We start from the raw sequence: 19,182 nt of genomic DNA on the forward strand, positions 1-19,182 counted from the left end.
AAACTCTTATTGTAAATGATCTTTAATCTTCACTCTATGAGGCCAAATTGACTATAGATGAGATTTTATATGGAAGGTAGACTTAACTGTTATAGTAAATAAAATTCATTAACCATATGTGAAGTTGACTGTAGCGATGGTGTGCAACACACCTTCACTTAGCTGCATCCAAGAAAAAGTCAGTGGGGAGGATAAAGCTGAATTTAATTACTGGTTATACATAATCTTTTGGTACTAACGTTGGATTCTGAATTCGTAGTTTACTTAAATTTAACTTTACTCTATTTTTATTAAGCTGAGACTTTTAAGTTATTTATAATATTCTTAGCGTCTTTCTTCACAACTATCAAAACGCTGTAGAAGGTGTTAAGTCAAAAGGAGAGTATAAAGGGCCTGATCCTCAACTGGCTGCTACTATCGAAAAGGAAATCTTGGATACTAATCCAGGGGTGGGATGGGATGATGTTGCAGGACTAAATGAGGCAAAGAAGCTTTTACAGGAAGCAGTGGTACTCCCACTGTGGATGCCTAAATATTTCCAGGTACTGCTGATAGTTGATTCTGAATATAAGAATACTACAAAATACAAAATGATGAGTGTGTGTTTGGTAAAACGGAAGTTATATTTTAGGAAAATATCTTTCATTAGTTTCTGGTGTTCGGGGGTGGGGAGAGAAGTTGCTCGAAATAACATTTATACTTTATTATTTAATCTTTTACTAATTACAATTTTTCATCAAAATACTTCTGAATTCGCTAGTATTATTATTTTTCCTATTACTATTTTTCGTATATATTTTAGAGAAAATCAAATGAAACACTGAAAACATTTTCTAGGAATCTGTTTTCCTGAAAAAATGTTTTTGCCAGAGCTAGAGGAAAATGACTTCCGCCATCCAACCACAACTGTTCATCAGAGGTGGATATGCTCCTCAGCACTTAATTAAGAAAATAAGTTGGTAATAGTTTTTTTCTATTGAAACCTGAATAGGCTCATATATTTGTCGTCACATAACGAGGGTACAATTTGATCGAATAGGAAGTTGCAATTTCTTGCTGATTTATAAGTTTTTGAGTTGCAGCTATGCACATGTTGTAACTACTAACTACATGGCACATTAATAAAAGAGTAACGAATACTTATTATGAAACTTCTAGAAAGTTCACATATTCGATGTTACTTGCAGGGAATCAGGAGACCTTGGAGAGGAGTTCTTATGTTTGGTCCTCCTGGCACAGGAAAAACTCTCTTGGCCAAAGCTGTTGCTACAGAGTGTGGGACAACATTTCTGAGTGTTACTTGTTCTTCGCTGTGTGCAAAATGGTACGGTGAGAGTGAACGATTGGTACGGTGCTTGTTTGACCTTGCCCGTGCTCGGGCTCCAAGTACAGTTTTCATTGATGAAATTGATTCTCTCTGCAATGCCAGAGGGTAAGTAATCTGTTACTTTCTAAAGTGATTACATATACACGTGACAACTGAGGATATTTCTCACTGTCTTCCTGTTGTGTAAGGTTTGTTTTCATCACTATATGTGCTAAAGCTTCTAGGCCTAGATATATGTTACGGGTCTACACGTCCTAGTAACTAAACTTCAATCATCTATTAGAACTTGATTGGAGATGAACCGTATATTAGTTTCATGACGTTCTTGCCTTTTACAGAGTAAATAAGTGATGTGTCTCTACTAGTTCAAAGCTTTACATAGGAGCTTCAGAGAACAGAGAAAGTTAAAAATTAATTTGAAACCTTAGAAGAATACCTAGTAGGAAGAAAATTAGAGACTGTATGTTTTATCAAAACTGAATCATATATACTTTAGTTTCATTTGAGCAGCTTAGTCTGCACTGATGAACTGATAATGACATCCATACATACTGGCATGTATATGTTTTTCGACTTCCAATTAACGCGTCTGAGCAGTGCAATTGGAGGTCGTAGTGACTTTAAACTGATATTTGTTAAGATCATATCTATAGCATGTTAGTTATTATCTTATCAGGTCACATATAAATGTTTTATCAACTCTGAACCTTCTTCTTAGGGCTTCTGGAGAGCATGACGTGTCCCGAAGAGTGAAGTCTGAACTTCTAGTTCAGATCGATGGGTTAAACAACTCCACTGCAGGCAAATCTGTGACAGTTTTGCAGGCAGCGACAAATTTCCCCTGGGATCTTGATGAGGCACTAAGATTAAGTTTCCTAGTCAATATTAGCTTTCTTTTGTTTCCCTCTGATTTGTGTCTCTGGATCTTGGCTAATTGGTGATTCACTGTACTACTGTAGGAGGCGGCAAGGCAAGAAAAGAGGATTTACATCCCGCTTCCTGATTTTAAGAGCCGAAAGGAGCTTATAAGGATAAACTTAAAGTGGAGACGATCTAACAAATATCTGCAGAGATGCTTCTTTAAATGGCATGAGATGTAGGGAAAAATCCAGATGAGATTAAGAACATGTCCGAGGCTGAGATTTTGGAAATTCCAGCTACGATGGATGACTTTGTAGAAGCTTTAAAGAAGATACAACCCACAGTTTCATTGAACGACATCAGAAATGGTTTTCAGAATTTGGATCAACATAGAAAATCAGCACAACGCTTAAAAATTGCTAATGTAGGTTAACTAGTTTTTTTTTGTTTTTGGTCTGATACTATGTTTGACAATGGTCAGATGCCAGTATATATGCCACATATCATCTGTTCTGTTCTATCTTTATATGGTTTTTTTTCCGCTGAAGTGTTTTACGTTATTCCAGCAACTCAGTATGTAATTTTGGTGGGCTAATTTTGTCCCCCTAATGTGGCATGATATGGTTTCAATTTGCACGTGATTTTTAGCATGTTTGACCAAGTTTGTTTTTTCTTAAAAGTATTATACTTTTTTTTCTCTTTCTAAAAAGTGCATATTTTTAAAATGCAATGTGTTTGACCAATATTTTGGGAGAGAGAATTTTCGGAGAGCAGAAAAAGTTGTTTTTCAGAAGCTAAAAAAGCTTTTTTTTCCCTACAAGAACCTTTTTGAAAAATACACTTAGACCACTTTTAAAAAGTTTGATCAAACACTAATTATTATGTAAAAGACAAATTGCTTTTCACCAAAAATACTTTTCAAAATAAGCTAATTTTAAATGTTTGATGAAACAAGCTAGAATCGTCAATAAAACTTTCAAGAGAAGTGTTCATGGCAAAGCTTTTTCACGGATTCAACATCCGCTAGCTTCTATCTTTGATCATTTAGTATATGATTGTATTTGACTAGATATGAAATTAATAAACAATGATTTTGTTTTTATACACAAGCTAAATATACATAACATGTTAAAAATAAGCTTAGAACGTTGTGGAGTTAAACATGTCATATTATTGTCATATAAACATATGGTCAAAATTGGGTTGAGCAAACATAGCTGATTGTCACGTCAATAATAGAGTCAAACAACTAAGTTGGTATAGAAGAATTGATGTGCCGCTAGAAATCTTTCTATACAAGTTTTCGGATGAAATGCTTGGATAGAACTTCGACAATCAAGTGGCGTAAGCACCACGAGATGCGAAATAATTCATTTCACTTTTCATAACAAGAATGAAAGAAAGTTAATCTAATTTTGAAATTATGGCAAGTCTCACTATCTCTTTAATGTCACTGCTTATTGACTCATTTACAGTTACTACTACAAAAAAGACTATCCTATCTTTAAAGGAGCATCATATGTTCACTTTGTTTTGTTGAAATATGTTGAGAAAATAGAAAAGTGTATCTTATAAAATGGAATGACGGATATATAAAAGCTTTTGTTGCTGATAGAAAAGAAAGAAACTGTCATCTCCTTATTTTTCTATGCAAAAATAAAAAAATATGAAAGTGTTGTAAATAATGAAATGTGGATGTCACGTAGCAAATTCACACTTTATAACTTTAGAGATTTTTCATGACTTTGAAGGATTAGAGATATACTTTTACTTTCATATATATACTCATCTTATATGTAGACATAAATGCATTGAAATATTGGAAGGAAAACATTACTACTCTTTCTCTCCATTTCTTTGTTACTCCCTATGTCTCAATTTATGTGACTTACTTTTCTTTTTAGTCAATTAAAAAAAGAATGACACATTTCTATATTAAGTAACAATTTAACTATAAAATGTCTTAATAAAATAATTTACAGTCACACAAATTTCTATAATTTATTTTGGACCACAAATTTTAAAAGTTTTCATTTCTTTCTTAAACTTTGTACTGAGTCAAACTACCTCACATAAAATGAGACGGATGGAGTATTTAATTTCTAATACTTTATTTTATAACAGAAAGAACTAAAACAAAATTTGGAAAAGCAAAGGGACTATATTTCCTATTTCTTATTCTAGTGGGGGTTCAAAAAGAATTTGGGTATAGTTAAACCGTCTGCTTTGCCCTAACGGAAACTCAACTCAACTCTGCGAGCTTCCGCTAAGAAAGCTATGGGGAAGAAAGCAAGTGGAGTAGGAGAAGAAGGAGATGGATCCACTGGAAAAGAAGGTTACAAGCTTCTGGGCAATCCGACTTTCAAAAAATTAGAGAATGGCCGCTTCAAATGCGTTCAAACAGGGCATGAGCTGCCGGAACACGCTAGGGACTCTTATGCCCACAGCAAGCACTGCCGCTTGGGTCTAATTGATGCTGCTCTTTCTAAGAATAAACCTCCTCTCAATATGTTTAACCAAGATCCTCTCAATCGGTAATTGTCCTTAATTCTTCTACTAGGGTTTTATATGCAAACGCTAATTCACTGCTAGAGTCAATGTATTTTTTTCAAGTAGTAATGTAGTTGGGAATATATCCAGGGAAAAAATAGTTAATTTGGAACTATTGAGTAAGATTGCACAAGAAACAGCCATACTTTGTTGTTCTCTCTCAACCTTTGGCATTAGAACAATATACGTATTGCACTCGGGGGAAGAGTTTATAAATATAAAGTAACACAGCAGGGGTTTAGTGCACCCGGCTACCCCTTTTATTTCCTTTTGCCTGAAAAATCCACAGGCTCATCATTCTAATTATTATAATGGGATATACACCTTGAACATTGGAAATTCAATTTAAAGCATATATACAGCTTAAGACCTTAGTAAGACATGTTCGTTTGAATTGTGAAAAGTTGTAGCAATCTTTGATGTACAACACAGAAATTGATCATTTGTTGCATGCTAGGAGCAAAATTTGTTGGAAATTATGGAGGAAAATTTGATATATGCCTACTTTCCTATTGTTCTTCTGCTAATTTAATCTCTAGTGTAATTTGGTATGCAACTCGTGCAGGTCAAAGTTGATATGTAAATTAACAGGAGATACAGTTAATAAGTCTGAGGAGCACATATGGAAACACATGAGTGGAAAACGGTTTCTCAGAATGTTAGGTTTGTTATGAGCCCCCAGTTACTTGTTTATTGGAAGGTTTGTGTATGTATATTATGTTCTTGTGCATTCTACTGAGTACCACTTATGATACATGCACTACTTTGAACAGAGAAAAAGGAAACTGAAACTGAAATGGAAAATGGAGGGCTAGAAAAGCAAGTAGAAAATGAAGTGGCTAAGAAGACGGATAGCAAAGCTAATCGTCGGGACAAAAAGAAAAACAAAAAGAAAGAAATAGAAGATGCTAGCAAGGTTATATCCGAAATAAGGGATTCTTCTGGAAAGAACAGTGGCTCAGAAGATGATGATGAGTTTTGGATGCCTCCAGTTGGTGCTCGCTGGGACAATGATGATGGAGGTGATCGATGGGGATCTGGTTCGGAATCAGAAGAAGAAGAAGAAGAAGATGCTATTGGGCAAGGTATGTGTTATTAGTAATCGTAAACTTTAAGGGTGGAAATTGCCAAAAATCCCACGTATATCTTTGTATGTTAGATAACAACAACAACATACCCAGTGGCGAATTTAGAGGCAAAAAATAGGGCAGCGGAACCCGAGGTCTCCTCGTAAAATTAGATATTTTATGTATATATTTTCTAACATTTGTATAATATTATATTCTGGTACCCGTACTATAAAAAGTTTAGTTGGTCCACATGGTTAAATGTTGAGCTTTTGACCTTGAGGACTCCGGATCAATTCCCACTTAATACATTTTTCTTGGTGCACCCATATTCGAAAAATCCTAGAGTCACCTCTGTTACATGCCTAGTATAATTCCACAAGTGAGGTCTGGAGAGGGTGGTGCGTACGCAGTCTTGTCCCTACCTTAGGCTGTATGTAAGATAGATACATAAATGCCTACACTGCATGCAAATTTGGCGATGGTAGGGCAGCTTAACACTGTTCTTGCACAATCAAACCTGTGAATTGAATGTGCTATCTGTCTCTGCTTTTTCTGTGCTAAATATATTTGTTTCATACTTCATGGCTAGTGAATTGCAATGCATGCTCCTTGAATATTATAAACATAAATCTGATGGAGCTCAACATTAGCTCTTTTATCTACTTTCAGAGGTGTTTGATAAATATTTGCCTTCCAATGTGAGAAAAGTCATTCCTTTTTCTCCTTCTCATATATATATTTCATGAAGAAGTCATCCTGTTTTCTTCTCTAAAGCCAATTGTTAGAACAAAATATATAAGGCCATACTGCATATGATATAAAGCTCTGTGAATTCAATAAGCATATATATGGTATTGAGGTTTCAGTTAACAGCTAGGCGGCTTGGGTGTGTGTTTGTCAGTATCAGTGCCTATTGAATTTGATTTGGTGAATGCATGAAAAATCTTACTACATTTTCTGTGATCAGATGGAGGAACTGAAGAGGATAACCATGACGCCGGAGAGCTTTCTAAGCGGTATGGTTACTCTGTTTTGATGCCTCCTGCCACACGTTTTGTATTGACCACCATGCCCTTCCCCTCTATATTTAAAAATTATATGCACAAACTGGGTAAACATTTAAATTTAACATGTGAAGATCAATTTTTTGTTTTGTGGCAGGGCAAAACGCATGTCCCTTGAGATTGGACCCAGTAGCTTTGCCTCAAGGAAGAAAAAGAAGAAGACCAGTGCTACATGATATTTGTCCTCCGAAAAAGCATTACAAATTTTGTTATCATCTTGCTTGCTTGCTTCATTTTAGCTTCTTTATTTTGCTTATTATTGTGTTACTGAAGGAAGAGATTTCTTGTATTTAGAGCGTCTTTTCTTATATTTAAAACACATTTGTAGATTAATTTTCGTTCTATCATTTTGAGACATTGAAAGAACCATTAGTATTAAAAGTAGCAACATTGTAGAATACTTGAAAAATATTATGTGTAGTGTGACTTTTGGAGAGTCTCATGCTATAACCGTGATATTGTTGTCCTCAAAAAGAAAGAAACTTTAATAGGAAGAGGACAGAAAAACAGTTCACATGACATTAGCATGGCTTCTTTATTCACATGTTATGTCTTCTCTTACGAAAATCACAAACACCGGTATTGAGTAGATTTGAATAAGTTTTGTCATAAATAAAATAATGTAGCCTGGTCTAATTTAAAAAATGAAACATAACAAATTATGGTTTTTTTCAACAACATTTACCTTAATATGTCAATTTGATTTAGCAAGTGTTATGTATTTGACAAATTGATATATAGAGTCAGTCTATTTGATTGATTCAAACCAAACAATGAATCCGATTTAGTGCTTAGCACCTTCTCTGAAAGATAACATAATATTAGTATCATGTGCACGGCAAGATAATATGCTTTTTATAATTACAAGATTACGAGAGACGTAGCTACCAAGTTACAATTGAAAATGGAATATTTTTCAAAACTTTGAAGTCATTATTATTACTAATATATAATATGAGTACTAATTTTTTTTTCCTGAAAAAGTCGTAACAAAACCATGATGTTGTCCTAGAAAGGGTGGCACCATTTAGAAATTTTATTAATATGAATAGACAGAAAGCTCTTGCCTATTCATAAAAAATAGAAGAAGGAAGATTCAAAATTTGAATTATTAATAGTTGGACTTTAAAGGTTCTTATAACTAAATTCATTATACTATAAATTACGAGTTTTTAATTTACTTTTACATATATATACACTTATATTTCGTATCAAAATTACTGAATTAAGATGGAGCATAACAACATTTGGTGCTTTTATTCCTTGGATGGTGCCGGGTTTTAAGACTAAAGAGGAAATGATTGGGGAGAATCAAAAACAACTGTTTAACTTGTCTGCTCTTTCACACAACTTTGAGATCGAAAGTCATATACAATAATACAATTAAGCATCTTTCCCTTTTTCTTTTTCTCTTTAATTTGACTTGCAAGGGGGAAAATATGGAAAGGCAATCAAAACAAAAGGGGTAGGAAAAAGATGAGCAATTTCCTGTTATTGCCAGATTTACTCTTAAAAATTATAAGAATTTAATTTATAAATATCACTAATATAAAAAAAAAAATTGTAAAACCTAGTATAGCAGGATACTTGTTGCCTAACAATTAATTATAGTTATAATTTTTTGGACTTGAAAGGAAATGGCGTGAGCGAGGGTCTCTTCTATGCTAAATAACAAAAATCTAAAAAATTAAAAATGTCACGTCAGTTAAGTGCTGTTGTATTTATTTTTCTCATTATGGATAAGGTGCAATGACTTATTAGAACATTATGTTACCTAGGATATAACAACATACCTCAAATACTTTCACACTTTAACCATTGCAGATTTACTTCAAGTACTGTTTTTGCATTTTAATATTAGTTTTGAATTTTGACCAATTATTTTCTTCAAATATGTTTTTTATTCTCAAATTTCTGCTCTATTTCACATATCCTTGAGATCCAAAAGTCGTTGCAATCAAACATCCTTCTTTGATTTGACTTGCAAAGGAAACAACAATGAAAGAAAATATAAGCGTAAAATAAACCAAACTGTTTAAGTTATATACATCAATATAGTTTTTTTTTTTAGGAATATATCATGAAAATATGCAAGTGTAAATGATCTATCAGAAAATATATATTTTTTAAAAATCTCTCTAAGTTACATGATGATTACCAAAGGAAAAAGCACATGAATGACACGTTTTAATCTTAAAACTTTATGAATATGGTTGGAGCAATTCACGGCATATTTTAAAGATAAAGACAAAAAGAAAGGCAAGGGGAGGATGAACTACCTTTTGTTGTTGCAACAATGTGTACTTAATTAAGTTGCATAATTCAATCTACTTTTTAATTTTCTATACTAAATTTTCCCACTATTTACAAAGTCTAAGCAACTTCAAATTAATTAAAAAAGGAATAAAAACATTTAAAGAACTCATTCAAGAGCTAAAAAGAAAGAGTCCCTTTATGAATAAGGCACTGGGACTAATTAGCACTTACCTTTTAAAATCCGAGCCAATTAAATTAATAATCAATGAAGTGGACGAAAATATTCAAAAATCAAGAATTTAAAATATTTCAAGAGTCATATGCTACTCCCTCTGTCCCTAATTACTTGTTCACTTTTGAATTGACACACCTATTAAGAAATCAATTAATGACATAATGAATTTACCATTTTACCCCTATTAATTATGAAGTGGATGAAAAGTTCTACATTTTTCAAAGTAATTAGTCATTTAATTGAGAATATAATAGGTAAAAAAAAATTATCATTTCTTGATTTGTCAAAATGGACAAGTAATTGGAAACAACTATAAAAAGAAAAATGGACAAGTAATTAGGGACAGAGAAATTACTTAATAAAATACTCCCTCCGTCCCTTTTTAGTTGTCCACTTTAGAAATGGCACACAGATTAAGGCAACAATGATTAGCACAGTGAAGTTACAATTTTACCCTTATGACAACTTTTCACTTCAAAATTACAACCACTTATTTGAATTAAAGTGAAATAAATTGGAGGGAAACAACATACACTTTTACAATTTTCAAGAAGTGTAAATAAGGGTATAATAGGAAAAAATTTGTTGTCCTTTCTTGATTTGTCAAAATGGACAACTAAATAGGGACAACCAAAAAAGGAAATATGGACAAGTAAATAGGGACGGAGGGAGTAATTGATATTTGTAAATTGACACAAACATCACTATTTTTAGTTAAGGTGTTATGAACATTATTTTGTAATTAATAAAAGGAGACTAATTAACATTTCATGGCAAATAGGAGTTTTTGACTTTTAAATACGGCACACCTTCAATATTTTCAGATTTTAAGATTACTTTGACCATCTAATTATTGTCTTGATATATCTTTGCATTAAAGATAAGTCTGACCAATAAATTACTTACCTCTTGCATTTATTTAGTCCCAATAATTTAATATATTCCCTATCTAATGATTTTTCAACCATTTCTCCCCACAAGTAGTCCGGGTTTCATGATGAGACGGGACAACAACAACGATCAATGTATATCTGTGTAATTTTATAAGTGAAATTTTGAAAAGATAAAATGTATATGAATTTTATTTATATTTTATACGATAATATATAATATTAAGAACATATTTATTATTTATAGTAATAATAATTTTTTTTCTACTTGATCACTTTTAATTTATTTATAACACAGTTTTAACACATATTATCAAATTTATAAAACACATATAATACAAGTTTTATTAATAGATAATACATTTATCACACAATTTAATATAATGCATCAATCTCTTAACAAACAAACATAATACATTTTAAAACAATTATATAATATATATATATATATATATATATATTACATATATAAATCACTTTTAATACATATTGTAGATTATCATAATATTACTATGTATTGCTATAAATGATAATAAATAAAAAATATCGCTAAAATCTGTAATTATTTACTAAAAAGGTACTCATCCAGATAATTTTTCATAGATTATTTCTGGTAGACCTTCAATTTAAATAAAAAATCTATAACAAAATATTACTAAATAAAATTAATAGACAAGAAATTATATGAGTAATTCTAGGATTATTAGTATGAAAAATAGGATGAGATGGCACAAGAAAAACAAAAGAAAGCATGGCAACTAAAATAAGAGGTGCTAGAGCCAATGGACCCTATCTTGCTATCTAATTGATAATGATGGTATTTAAAGAAAGTTAAGTAACCTACTTTTTAATCATTTTTCCACTAATAAAAGAATACCCAACTTTTCACCCGTGACCTAACGACGAAACTTCCATGTGCCTTCAAAAAGTTACTCACATACTGTTGTGATTATCGAAAAAAAGTGTATTTCCTTTCTGATATACTGCATTTTTTTTCAAACAGATTCGATTCGATCCAGCATTAGAATCCAATAATCACAAGCTTTTAAACCCCACAACTCCAATTGCTACGCATCCTCTGTTTTTTCAATGTTTTTAAGGTATGTGGTTTGTCCCTCTCAATCTCTCTCTATTTACCCTTTTGACTCTTCAATTTTTGCCCTTTTTCGATTGAATAATGTGAAACCCGTTGCTTAAATTGACAATCATTTTCTGGGTTTTTTTTTTTTTACTTTCCATGGAAGTTAGTGGTTGATTTTACGTCTTGGGTTTGTATTATTTTAGTGTTTACGTGTCTTCTCTCCTGTTTCTTACTGTTATCCTGCTGTCGTAATAGCGTAGCTTGTAAAAGGATAATGTAGAAGTGCCAAAGTCTATATTGAGTCGGTTTTGAATGATTACGAGTCTCAATTTGCTAGCCGCCTTTCTCTTCTTAACCTGCCGCGTGAAGTAGTAATATTCAAGAATCAAGATTCAGAACCTATCTAGAAACTTCAGTTGTTTGTACATATAAAAACCCTCTTTTCCACTTTCTGTAATTCTTGATAGCAGATTCAGATTGTTGGTGTACCAATTGGGTTTTCTTTTTTGATTGATTTTGACAGGCCCTTTTTGATTGATTGTGTTAGAAAAAGTTCTCTTTTTTTGGCTTAAGGGAGTTGGGAATTTTGTAGATAAGTTGACTTTGATGGGTGGCAAGAGTTCAAGAGAGGATAGTTGGAGGCAAGCTTCGTCGACTCGATCTTCTTCTTGGAATCAATACGATTATCCTCAAACTGCTTATCCTCAAGATAGTTACAGTTACTCACAGCAGGCGGCTGTTCCTTCTTATGCGCCACCACCACCATCCCAACAGAATTATCCTCCTCCACAGCCCCAACACAATTATGCTTCTCATGAACATGAATCTCTGCCTCATGCTCATGCTCCACGACCAAGGCTTGACCGGAGATACTCGAGGATTGCAGACAATTATAATTCCCTGGATGAGGTATGGATTAGAGATAAGTTACTTAGATGAAGCAGTTTGGATGTTTTCAGCAATTCTCTATTATTTTTCTGCCAACCCTTTTAGACTTTACTATTAACATTGTGATGCATTCCATCATAATTCATAATTTGGTACTTCTAGCACGGGTTGTTTTCATTTCTTCAGTTATCATATTATGTTTTCCCTAGCTACTACATTTATTACCATATTCCTATTTTGAAACTGCTTTGAAATGTGCTACTTGAGTTGAGGGTCTTAAGAAAATAGCCTATTGTAGAGTAGGGTTAACGTACACTCTACCCTATCTAGACCCACTTGTGGGATTACGTTGGATATTATGCTGAATGCAGTTGCATTCACCCATTAAGGTGCGTCTGACAACTGAATCAAGAAAAGCTATCTAGGAGTAGGGTTACAAATATGGGATACATGGAGTTTTTATTATCATAAATTTCTACGTGTGTGCAAGCACTAATACTTCATAGACGCTATTTTCAAGGGGATGCTGGAAATAAGATTGCATATGGAAATAGAAGGGGAAAGGGGGTGAATGATGATGGACCAGATAACTGCAGGAAGATGCTTCCTCTGAAAAGTTTTGCTCTTTTTATCTGTCCTACTTCCATAGAGGTGTAATTTTGATTATTGTAGATCTTAATATCAGATGCTTATGCCCCCAATGCCTAGCTCGAGTGGCAAAAGGTGGAGGATTTGTGACTTAGGTCACAGATTCAAGCCCCACACCATGCAAAGCGAAGCCCGGTATTTAAGTGGAGAAGGGTAGAGGGGCGGGCCCATTATCCACCGAGTTTAGAAGGCTATGATTGGTCCAAAGGGTGGTGGATCACAGGCGGATTTCTCGGTTATCAAAAAAATATCAGATGCTTATTTAACAGATCAAGAAAAGTGAACGCTGTAAGAATCATAGAATTTTTAAATTTTAGTGACCCCTTTTTAAGGACATTGGCTCATGCTTTTTCACCTTTTATATATGATAAATTTTTTTTTATGAAAACTATGTATGACAAAAATGCAAATTTATTTTTAATCAGGTGACTGAAGCCCTTGCACGAGCTGGCTTGGAGTCTTCGAATCTAATTGTGGGTATTGATTTCACCAAGAGCAATGAATGGACAGGTTAATCTTTGTTCTTCTGTTTCCTGCCTCTCTGATTAGTTGCATGCTATATTTTTCAATAGTCTAAAGTGGGCATATGCTCTCTAGGTAAGAGGTCTTTTGGTAATCGGAGCCTACATCACATTGGGCAGAATTTGAACCCATATGAGCAAGCCATTTCCATAATTGGAAAAACCTTAGCGGCATTTGATGAGGATAACTTGATTCCTTGTTTTGGATTCGGAGATGGTAACTCTATGCGCCTTCTCTTTTTAATCCATAGAACTTTTCTTTCAGATATGCTCAGTACGAGATTAATATTTTGTTCCATGTGGATAATTTTTTGATAGCATCAACTCATGATCAAGATGTATTCAATTTCTTTCCCGATGAAAGATTTTGTAATGGTTTTGAGGAAGTTCTGTCACGTTACAGAGAAATTGTCCCCCAGCTGAAGCTTGCAGGTTTAAATTCTACTACAGCCAATTCTACTGTGTTAGACTGAGTAATTGATTGAGTTTACTTAGATACCTTCTCATTTTGTTGCAGGACCAACATCATTCGCCCCGGTCATTGAAATGGCCATGACAATAGTTGAACAGAGTGGAGGCCAGTACCATGTTCTATTAATCATTGCAGATGGGCAGGTAAGATGTTTTATCAATCTACATCTCTGTCCAAATTCAAGACAAGAACAATAACGAATAGCACACTGGCACAGATTAACTTAACTTTAGTTGCATAGTGCATGAGTTAGTTGGATTTCGTTGTTGCTGGTCATATTTGAGTGTATTAGAACTGTATATTATAACTATTATTTCTATATCTGTTCAGGTAACTAGAAGTGTTGATACTGGCCGTGGACAATTAAGTCCGCAGGAGCAGAAAACGGTGGATGCAATCGTACAAGCAAGGTACTTACCTCTAGTTTCCTTGTGCTGACTGGCATTCGAGTTTATAAAATCTTTTAGTTCTGTTACATGCTGCTTTGTCATACTTATGCTCAAATTCCAGAGTGCATTGTCTTATTTTGTGCAGCAAGTTTCCCTTGTCAATTATACTGGTTGGGGTTGGCGATGGGCCCTGGGATATGATGAAGGAATTTGATGATAATATTCCTGCTAGGGACTTCGATAATTTCCAGGTTGGTGGTGGTGGTCTAAATTGTGGTGTCTCTTATTGCTTGTCTAGGAACATTTTCCTTTTATGTGGTTTAATTGCTAATTTCTTTTGCTAGTTCGTCAATTTCACGGAGATAATGGCCAAAAATGTGCCTCAATCTCGAAAGGAGACGGAGTTTGCGCTTTCAGCATTGATGGAAATTCCTTCACAATACAAAGCGACGATGGAACTTAACTTACTGGGGTCAGATTTCACTCTGCCTATTTATTCATGTATTTCTTTGTTTTCATTCTGCTATACGTCTCTCCTGACCTCCCCTGTCAAGTTATAGGTGATGACATCTTCTAATTTCTTAATTGCAGTGGACAAAGTGGAAAATCTCCCAATAGGGTAGCTCTTCCTCCTCCTATGTATGGAGCAAGTTCTGTCGGTGGCTCAAAGACCTCACGTCCACCGAGTTTTCAGCAGCCTGCAAGCTCGTATTACGGTTATGGAAGCCCTGCCGAAGCAGCACCACATTTTCAGCCGACTTCAAGTTCTTATTATGACAGTGCTCGCCCAGTTGACACTGCTCCATCTGCTCCAAGTTCTCCCTACACTGCTCCCAGTTCTACATATGACAATCAGGTAAACCATAAAAGTCACATTTGCTATATACTGCTGCAATTCAGTTTCTTTTGATCTTCTGTTGCTGGTTTTACAAATAAACCGTGCGAGTTGTCTGGAATGAATGTTTTCCTTCATTGTGCAGGTTTGCCCCATTTGTCTTACTAACCCAAAAGACATGGCCTTTGGCTGTGGGCATCAGGTACCTTTTTTCCCCTCCCATTGAGCATGCCAGATGTTTTGAGGAAATTAGACCTTGTTGTGACTTAACAATAACGTGTTCCTGATGCAGACATGTTGCGAGTGTGGGAGAGCGCTTGAGAATTGCCCAATATGTCGAAGTTCAATTCAAACCAGAATAAAGCTCTATTGAGCTTACTTGTTTTTCCCTGATTCCTTTTCCTGCTCCAACCTGCAATGCTTTTTGATCAGTTTGGATGTGAAACATGGTGATGAAGCTGATTTTTTTATTTGTTGGATATGGCTTTGGCCTTGTGCCGATGCGATTTCCTTCTGTACATGGTTTGGTTCTTGTTTGTGTTTTGCTTTTGCCAAATTACTTTACTTCCAACAATAGAAGCTCAAGATCCCTAGAATCAGATTATTTGTAAATCAACTGTTTATTGTGCAGTGTCCTTTAAAGAGTCTTGTGCTGCTACTAGACCTAATACATAGAGTGTCAATATGTACCGACTATTTTCCCACCGGAGCATGTGCAAACGAAGAAAAATATGATTCAGGAACAAGAATATAATAAGAAAGAGCGAGAAGGTGATTTCTTCTTTCCATCTGTTTAAGTTTTGGTGGACACGATTATTTGGTATATGTTGCTTATGAGCGGTAAGCATATATTCTGTGGAATTATCAGCTTATAAGGGAGTGGTGGTCGATGAAGTGAAGAGAATATTTAGATTTTATTAAGTGGATATAGCTTTGGTCGGACACTATTATATAAAAAGATAAGGAGCAATGAAATTGGCAATAAGTCTAAGTATAAAACAAATATTGGATGTTGTTCAAGTAGAATTTCTTTTGTTGTCGAAATAGGTAGAATATTACAAGGCTTTTTTAAAATTTGACGCATTTTATTCGCTTAAATTATCAGTTGTCTAATTACTCTTTGAATTGTACTATAGTAGTATTTAATAGCTTTAGCCTTCCGTATCGCCTCAATTATTTACATCCCCACATGCCTAAACAAAGTGTAGGCACTCTCCTTGCTACAACAACGTCTAGAGGCTAAAAGCTAGTATAAAATAATCAAGAAATTAAATACACTAAAATGATTAATCTTACAACAATAGCACCGGGTATCCTTAACGAGGTGAATTTTATAATAATCGACTCTTTTGCTTTTATTACAAGTGTCCCCCTATATGTGTGGGCATCACAATTCACTACAACATAATTGATGGTATAATTTTATAAGTAAAATTTTGAAAGGTAAAATGTACATTGATTTTATCTTTGGGTGTGCACTGCACAATAAATATTTAAATTTGCACTAAATGGTAGTGAGTAACAAGAAAAATGGAGCATGGGTCCATAGAACAAAAATACTTCTACTACATCCACAAGTACTACAAACTACTACTGTATATCCTCTGTTTTTTCTGGTTTAGATTTTAAGAAAGAAAATTTCCCTTTCAACAATTCTTCCATTACTTAATATCTTCCCCACAACTTCTTTTCAAAATTGAAATTAGATTGGATTTTCTTGATTCTTTTCATAGGTTTGTGATTTGCATCACATTTTATGATTGATATTAAAAGGATTACTACTCACCGTTTCTGAAGGATGATGCAATCAAACCCGACCATAATGTGACTTTAAAGACGAATAATCATACATTTATAGTTATAAAAGAATCTTAGCCCCACAAGTGCTAATTAACCCATTAAAAAGACACTACTATTAAGCGTTCAAATTTTGATTTCGCATCTTTAGTGACGTGACTAGTTGTCTTCAAGTGCCACTTAATTATCCACAAGCCTCGTTTTAGGTGGTGTTTCAATTGCATTTAATGCACGCAACAAACTGCATACCTACAACCCCACAATGTAGTTGTGCGTTAATGACAAACACACACCATATATTTTCTCAATGACAAAGACAATCCCCACAAGCTGTATCACTACATTTTTGGTACGATATACATTGACAGCATAAATAATTTCTTTTTACTAGTTTACATTTTTCTTCATATAATCGCATCATACTCGGAACACACTCACAATCTATATCGGAAGAAGCTCAACTGTCAGGTTTAAATTCGAGATTTCTAGTTAAATATGTTATTAAAGAGAATGAGTTGACACTTTCTTCTAACCTTCTCACTACTCTGTTTGTTTCACTTTCAGCTCTGTTTCGGAAATGGCATACACCGCTGTCAATCGAATTCCCTACCAGAAACTCAAACAAGATAGCAGCTACTTCGAAGATGAAGATATTGATTTAATACACCTGAGAGAAAAGGTAATTGGGCAGCTTAGGAGAAAGCCGTCTTCGTTCAGAAAAGTGCATCTGAGGAAGCGATTGAGGATTAAGGTACCCAGCTTGAAGAAATTCTTAAGGAGAAAATCTAGATTAATCGTGGCTGCACTGGATAAAATTTTGAAGAGGTTGAAGGAAAGCCAGTCACATTTTGGGGATCTTTTTGCTGGGAATTACATGTTTATGCAGGTCTCTCCGACTCCATTGAAAATTTGTGCCCAAGATCCCAAATCTCTGTATCTGAAAACTGTCACCGGAGCTGATTACCTGCCTAATGGATTCTCATCAGTAGGTTCCGCTAGGTATTACGATTAGTAGTTATCATTTCCATTAATTTCCTTGCATGCGTTTTGTTCTTCAAGTATCGGCAGATTATTTGGATTTTATGGTAAAAGCTTAGCATTTGGCTGATCTCTACTACTACAACAAACAAACAAACAAACCCGGTGTAAGTTCATACGTGGAGTGTGTGGGATGCCGATTTAACTCGATGTTGTTTTCGATCTCTACTACACAAAAATATAATTTATCATAAATTGGGTGAATTCCACGTGCCAAAATACTTAGGTTCAAATTAATTAGGATAAATCGAAAACAGATACTACTAAACGATTATGACATGCCATGGTTAATTTCCCAGATGATGAATGTTAATGGTGATTACAAGTTTTTGGATTTGATGATTAAAATAAGCGACGGACCACAGATAGGTAGGTGTTGGGAATTGGCAAAAGTAATTACTGTATGCTTGCCTGGCAGTGGTAGCTGCACTCTGCAGCCAAGGATTTAAGATTTGCCTAACTGCTGTGACATCAATAAAACTCTGATGACTTAAATATCGGACTCCAAGAATAACTCATAAGAGACGTAGTCAATTTTTTTTGGTAAAGAAGAAACGTAGTCAGATAGTGATCTTTCATACCTCAATATGTACTAATTTCATTATTCTTTGATCCTTTTCATTTGTGTGGTCGAACTTCGCAAATAGGCATATTGTTCAACTTCAATATGAAGTGATTTTCTGAATGTGCTTCCCCTGTTAACCACAAAAAATGAGTGGAAAACATATATAGCAAAATAAATCACTGTCTACATACATGCATCATGCATTTAATACTCTCTCGCGAAAAAAAAAAAAAAAAGAAGTCATTTTCAAAAGATAAATGGATAGATATTTCTATGTTTAACTTCTTTTTATGAGCGTATTTAGTGATTTTTAAGATGTAAATTTAAATTAGTTGAGTCAATAAATTTTATGATATCGGAGGGTCAAAATTAAACAATAAAAAGGGATTGTTGGTGACGAGTTGTCAAGACTACCAGGCGGTATTAACTCTATTTCTACCATCCTTTTGAAATAACCATATTAATAATACTAATATCAACGGAACAACAACAATATAAGCCCTATCACCGCCAGTTTTCAGGGCTTGGAAGAAAAACCTGCCTCCTCTCNATAGATATTTCTATGTTTAACTTCTTTCTATGAGCGTATTTAGTGATTTTTAAGATGTAAATTTAAATTAGTTGTATTTTATGATATCGGAGGAGTCAAAATTAAACAATAAAAAGGGATTGTTGGTGACGAGTTGCCAAGACTA

The 19,182-nt window shown here is 34.1% G+C and overlaps 3 protein-coding genes and 1 pseudogene across 4 annotated transcripts; all 4 read left to right on the plus strand.

Moving 5' to 3' along the window:
* Positions 1-136: 136 nt before the first annotated feature.
* LOC125847508 (katanin p60 ATPase-containing subunit A1-like) lies at positions 137-2,581 on the plus strand (annotated as a pseudogene).
* Positions 2,582-4,363: 1,782 nt separating this feature from the next.
* LOC125849056 (uncharacterized) lies at positions 4,364-7,272 on the plus strand. Its single transcript, XM_049529053.1, has 5 exons — positions 4,364-4,722; positions 5,304-5,401; positions 5,512-5,823; positions 6,776-6,824; positions 6,970-7,272. The coding sequence occupies exons 1-5, from the start codon at positions 4,466-4,468 to the stop codon at positions 7,046-7,048; spliced, it is 795 nt and encodes a 264-aa protein (XP_049385010.1). The 5' UTR covers positions 4,364-4,465; the 3' UTR covers positions 7,049-7,272.
* A 4,246-nt stretch (positions 7,273-11,518) lies between these two features.
* Positions 11,519-15,890, plus strand: LOC125848376 (E3 ubiquitin-protein ligase RGLG2-like). 2 transcript variants are annotated; one of them, XM_049528230.1, is made up of 12 exons: positions 11,537-11,756; positions 11,858-12,243; positions 13,296-13,380; positions 13,468-13,608; positions 13,710-13,823; positions 13,909-14,006; positions 14,194-14,273; positions 14,398-14,503; positions 14,597-14,724; positions 14,844-15,108; positions 15,233-15,289; positions 15,380-15,890. In XM_049528230.1, the coding sequence occupies exons 2-12, from the start codon at positions 11,941-11,943 to the stop codon at positions 15,458-15,460; spliced, it is 1,458 nt and encodes a 485-aa protein (XP_049384187.1). In that variant the 5' UTR covers positions 11,537-11,756; positions 11,858-11,940; the 3' UTR covers positions 15,461-15,890. The 2 variants fall into 2 exon arrangements, with proteins under 2 accessions (XP_049384186.1, XP_049384187.1); XM_049528229.1 differs by having other exon boundaries at positions 11,519-12,243.
* A 1,310-nt stretch (positions 15,891-17,200) lies between these two features.
* LOC125848261 (uncharacterized) lies at positions 17,201-17,908 on the plus strand. The gene is made up of 2 exons (XM_049528097.1): positions 17,201-17,352; positions 17,449-17,908. The coding sequence occupies exon 2, from the start codon at positions 17,462-17,464 to the stop codon at positions 17,894-17,896; it is 435 nt and encodes a 144-aa protein (XP_049384054.1). The 5' UTR covers positions 17,201-17,352; positions 17,449-17,461; the 3' UTR covers positions 17,897-17,908.
* The last annotated feature ends 1,274 nt before the right edge of the window (positions 17,909-19,182 follow it).

Source organism: Solanum stenotomum, chromosome 12 (genome assembly GCF_019186545.1).
Source record: "Solanum stenotomum isolate F172 chromosome 12, ASM1918654v1, whole genome shotgun sequence".
Taxonomy (NCBI): Eukaryota; Viridiplantae; Streptophyta; class Magnoliopsida; order Solanales; family Solanaceae; genus Solanum; species Solanum stenotomum.